Source organism: Elephantulus edwardii, unplaced genomic scaffold (genome assembly GCF_000299155.1).
Source record: "Elephantulus edwardii isolate Elephantulus edwardi_28Jun2011 unplaced genomic scaffold, EleEdw1.0 scaffold00084, whole genome shotgun sequence".
Classification (NCBI taxonomy): Eukaryota; Metazoa; Chordata; class Mammalia; order Macroscelidea; family Macroscelididae; genus Elephantulus; species Elephantulus edwardii.
Window position 1 is genome coordinate 11,766,403 of NW_006399834.1, and position 3,494 is coordinate 11,769,896.

Below are 3,494 nucleotides of genomic sequence, written 5' to 3' on the forward strand. Positions count from 1 at the left end.
CAACTCCTTGCTATTGTGAACAAAGCTGCAATAAACATGGGTGTGCATATATCTGCTTGGATGTCAATTATGGACTCTCTAGGATATATTCCCAGTAGTAAAATTCCTAGGTCAAATGGTATCTCTATTTGCAACTTTTTGAGAAAGCGCCACACCACTTTTCTACAGTGGTTGCACCATTTTACACTTCCACCAACAGTGAATAAGGGTTCCAGTTTCTCCACAACCTCACCAGCATTTGTTGCTTGCTGTTCTGTTAAGTTTTGCTATTCTTACTGGCATGAGGTGATACCTCATTGTTGTTTTGATTTGCATCTCTCTTAGAGCTAGGGATTTTGAACGTTTCTTCATGGGCTTGTTGGCCATCTGAATGTCTTCTTTGGTGAAGTGTCTGTTCATATCTGCCCATTTTTCAATTGGATTATTTATCTTTATCTTACTGTGGTGCTCAAGTATTTTATAAATTCTCCAAACTAACAATTTTTAAAAATTCCTTTGAACTCATTGCCATTAACTGTAATTGACTCATAGATGACCCTCTAGTGGGTTTTCCCATTCTGTAAATCACACAGGAAGAGATTATCCATCTTTCCAATCAGAACCTTGCTGGTTTTGATTTAACAGCATGACTCCCTACAGTCTTCACCTTCAGAATTCCCTATAAATTATCATTAATTCGTCTTATTTTTACTATTTCTATCACTTTTCTCTCAGTATAAATACGAAGAACACTGTAACTATTGAAATAATAACGGTTAACCAAAAGTATCAAAACATGCTTAGTTCCTTAGCACATTTTAAACTACCCTTGAGATTTTTAAAATGCAGTTCATTAGGCCATACTGCAGACATAATGAATCAGAAACTTTTGGTAGCTCCAAGCAGTCATTGTTTTAATAAGCCCTTCAAGACATTGTGATAAGCATTAAATTAAGAGTCACTGTCGGTACTGTATTATCTTTCTTTACAGGAGAGCTCTGGTGGTCTACTTGGTAGAGAGTTTTATTCCCAGCCCACAGGCAGACAATTAAAATCTATCAGCTGTTCTAAAGGAGAAAGATCAATAATCTCTTCCCATGTGATTTACAGCCTCTGAAAATCTGTTGGAGGATCAGTCAGCTATTAGTTCTGACTTGACAGCACATAACCACAACACCCTTGTCTTAGTCAAAACACTGTCTTATTTGAGGAAACCTTCCTTGAGAATCAGTGTTCTTATTGAGTTACCTTTCCTACTATTTTTCCTACTCCCAGCATTCTTGACTTATCTTAAAACATTGACTCTTTGAGGAAACTTTCCATAATTATCCTTATTTCTAACCAATTTGGTACCTTCCCTTTATAATTTTTGACTCTTTAGTTAGATTTGATGTACACATACTTCATGTCCTTCTATTTTGCATACATTTCCGGAACCTGGCACTTGGCTGCTAAATAGGAAAACATCACACTGAACTTAAATACTAGTAGGTTGGTTTTATTCTGAATTTTTTTTGTGTGTGTGTACCGTCAAACCAGATCTGACTGGTACAGGAGGGGGATTGTCCCTCCTTCCCCGGCAGAGCATCTGGTGGATTTGAACCGTGTGCCTCTGGGATTGCAGTGTAGCTTCTTGCCACTAGGCCACCAGAGCTCCCCTATTCTGAATATTTTAATTCCTCTAACTCGTGGTCATCAAGTCAGAACTGACTTACAGCTGACCTCTACCAGGTTTTTAGATGCTGTAAATCGCTGAGGAGGAGATTGGTCATTGTTATGGTTGATGGATTCAAACAGCCAGATAGCAGCACAACTCCCTGTTACATTTATTACAGACTAAATGGTTATTTTCAGGCCGCAATTTTTGCATCAGACTTGCTACTTTGTATTTATGAGGTTCCTTTGCTTTGGATTAAGAGAGGGAGAGGGAGAGGGGGAGAGAGAGAGTGTGTGTGTGTAAAATGCTAAATGCAAGCATAACATTTTCTTATCCTCTATACTTTTGAGACTTTTCTTTTTAATGTGTAAAACAAAGATAAAATTCTCGAGTCTTCCCCTTTTAACTATTTTCTGTCTTAAAAAATCCAAGGTTTGCACTTTATATTTGTTGTCATTGAGGATGGTAGCTATTACCTGCTTACTGCATTTAAAGAATCAGATGTAAAGTGCAGTGGTTTTTTTGTTTTGTTTTGTTTTGTTTTTATTTTTATTATTTTTGTGTGAGTGTACCATCAAATCAGATCTGACTGGTACAGGAGGAGATTGTCCCTCCTTCCTCGGCAGAAAATGCAGTGGTTTTATGAACAAAGTACTATCTTTCATCTGAAATTTATGAATGTTCTAGATACGTTAAAAGGTGGTTTTTTTGAGTATTTGAAATTAATAGGGTTTTTTTAAATTTGAAAATTCCTCTGTGGTAGGATATGTCACAATAATTTTTCAAAAACTGGGGAAAAAACCTGCTTACTTAAGCTCTCTGATTATTTCAAAATAGTCTAGGCATTTGAATATTCAGCTAGAATTTTTTCTGTTGCCTGAGACTGATGCAAGTTTGTCACATGACTTTCATTCTGATAGGGGAAAGAACTTTCTTTCCCCCATTACCAATTAAGGCAGTTCCCATAAATATAAAACTTAGAGTGCAACTTTCCCCCAAAAAATATTATGGTGATGTATTTGCACTGCTGACTTTTGTTATTGAAATACAATGTAATAATGCATGAGAAGAAACTTGCTCTAAATTTGACATTAACCTGTAAAGTTACTATATAGTTATTTCTGATTTTTTATGTTATTAAATTTAATGAACATTTACAGAGATTCTGGATTTCCATTCATTCATTGTTGCACTTTTCTCCCTGCCCAGTCCTCCTCCCCATCCCATCTCGTGTGTGTGTGTGTGTGTGTGTGTCTCTCTCTCTCTCTCTCTCTCTCTCTCTCTCTCTGTCTCCTCACCCCGGCCCAGTTCACCTCCTCTCTTTGGAAAGTAAAAGAAAAATTCTTTCTTTGGTATACAATCTTCTCGCACCCCTCCCACCACCCCAAGTACACTCCACTATGCAACCTTAATTCTGGACTCTTGTTATAACTATAATACCCTATCATATATCGCTTTTAAATTATTCTCTCCCTCATATTTCTAATTCTTGAGATTGTAGAACTGTAAAGAATTTTGCTGGGTTTCTAAGTGTTTCTTCCTTTCTTAATTTCAGGGTCAGTCAACAAAATAAAATCAACCTAATGACTGCAGACAACTTATCCATCTGTTTTTGGCCAACCTTAATGCGACCTGATTTTGAAAATAGAGAATTTTTGTCTACCACTAAGATCCATCAATCTGTTGTTGAAACATTTATTCAACAGTGTCAGTTTTTCTTCTACAACGGAGAAATTGTTGAAACAACAAACACTGTGGCTCCTCTACCCCCTTCAAACCCTGGACAGTTGGTGGAACCAATGGTACCACTTCAGTTACCGCCACCATTGCAACCTCAACTAATACAACCACAATTACA

General features: G+C 36.9%; 1 protein-coding gene across 1 annotated transcript in view; it reads left to right on the forward strand.

The window, feature by feature from the left end:
- The window catches only part of LOC102848817 (rho GTPase-activating protein 5-like), a gene marked incomplete at its 3' end in the record, with an annotated part of 99,113 nt that extends 95,627 nt beyond the window's left edge, over positions 1 to 3,486 (forward strand). Inside the window, 1 exon segment of the mRNA XM_006889979.1 lies at positions 3,192 to 3,486. Coding sequence (XP_006890041.1) covers positions 3,192 to 3,486 — 295 coding nt within the window.
- Positions 3,487 to 3,494: the final 8 nt, after the last annotated feature.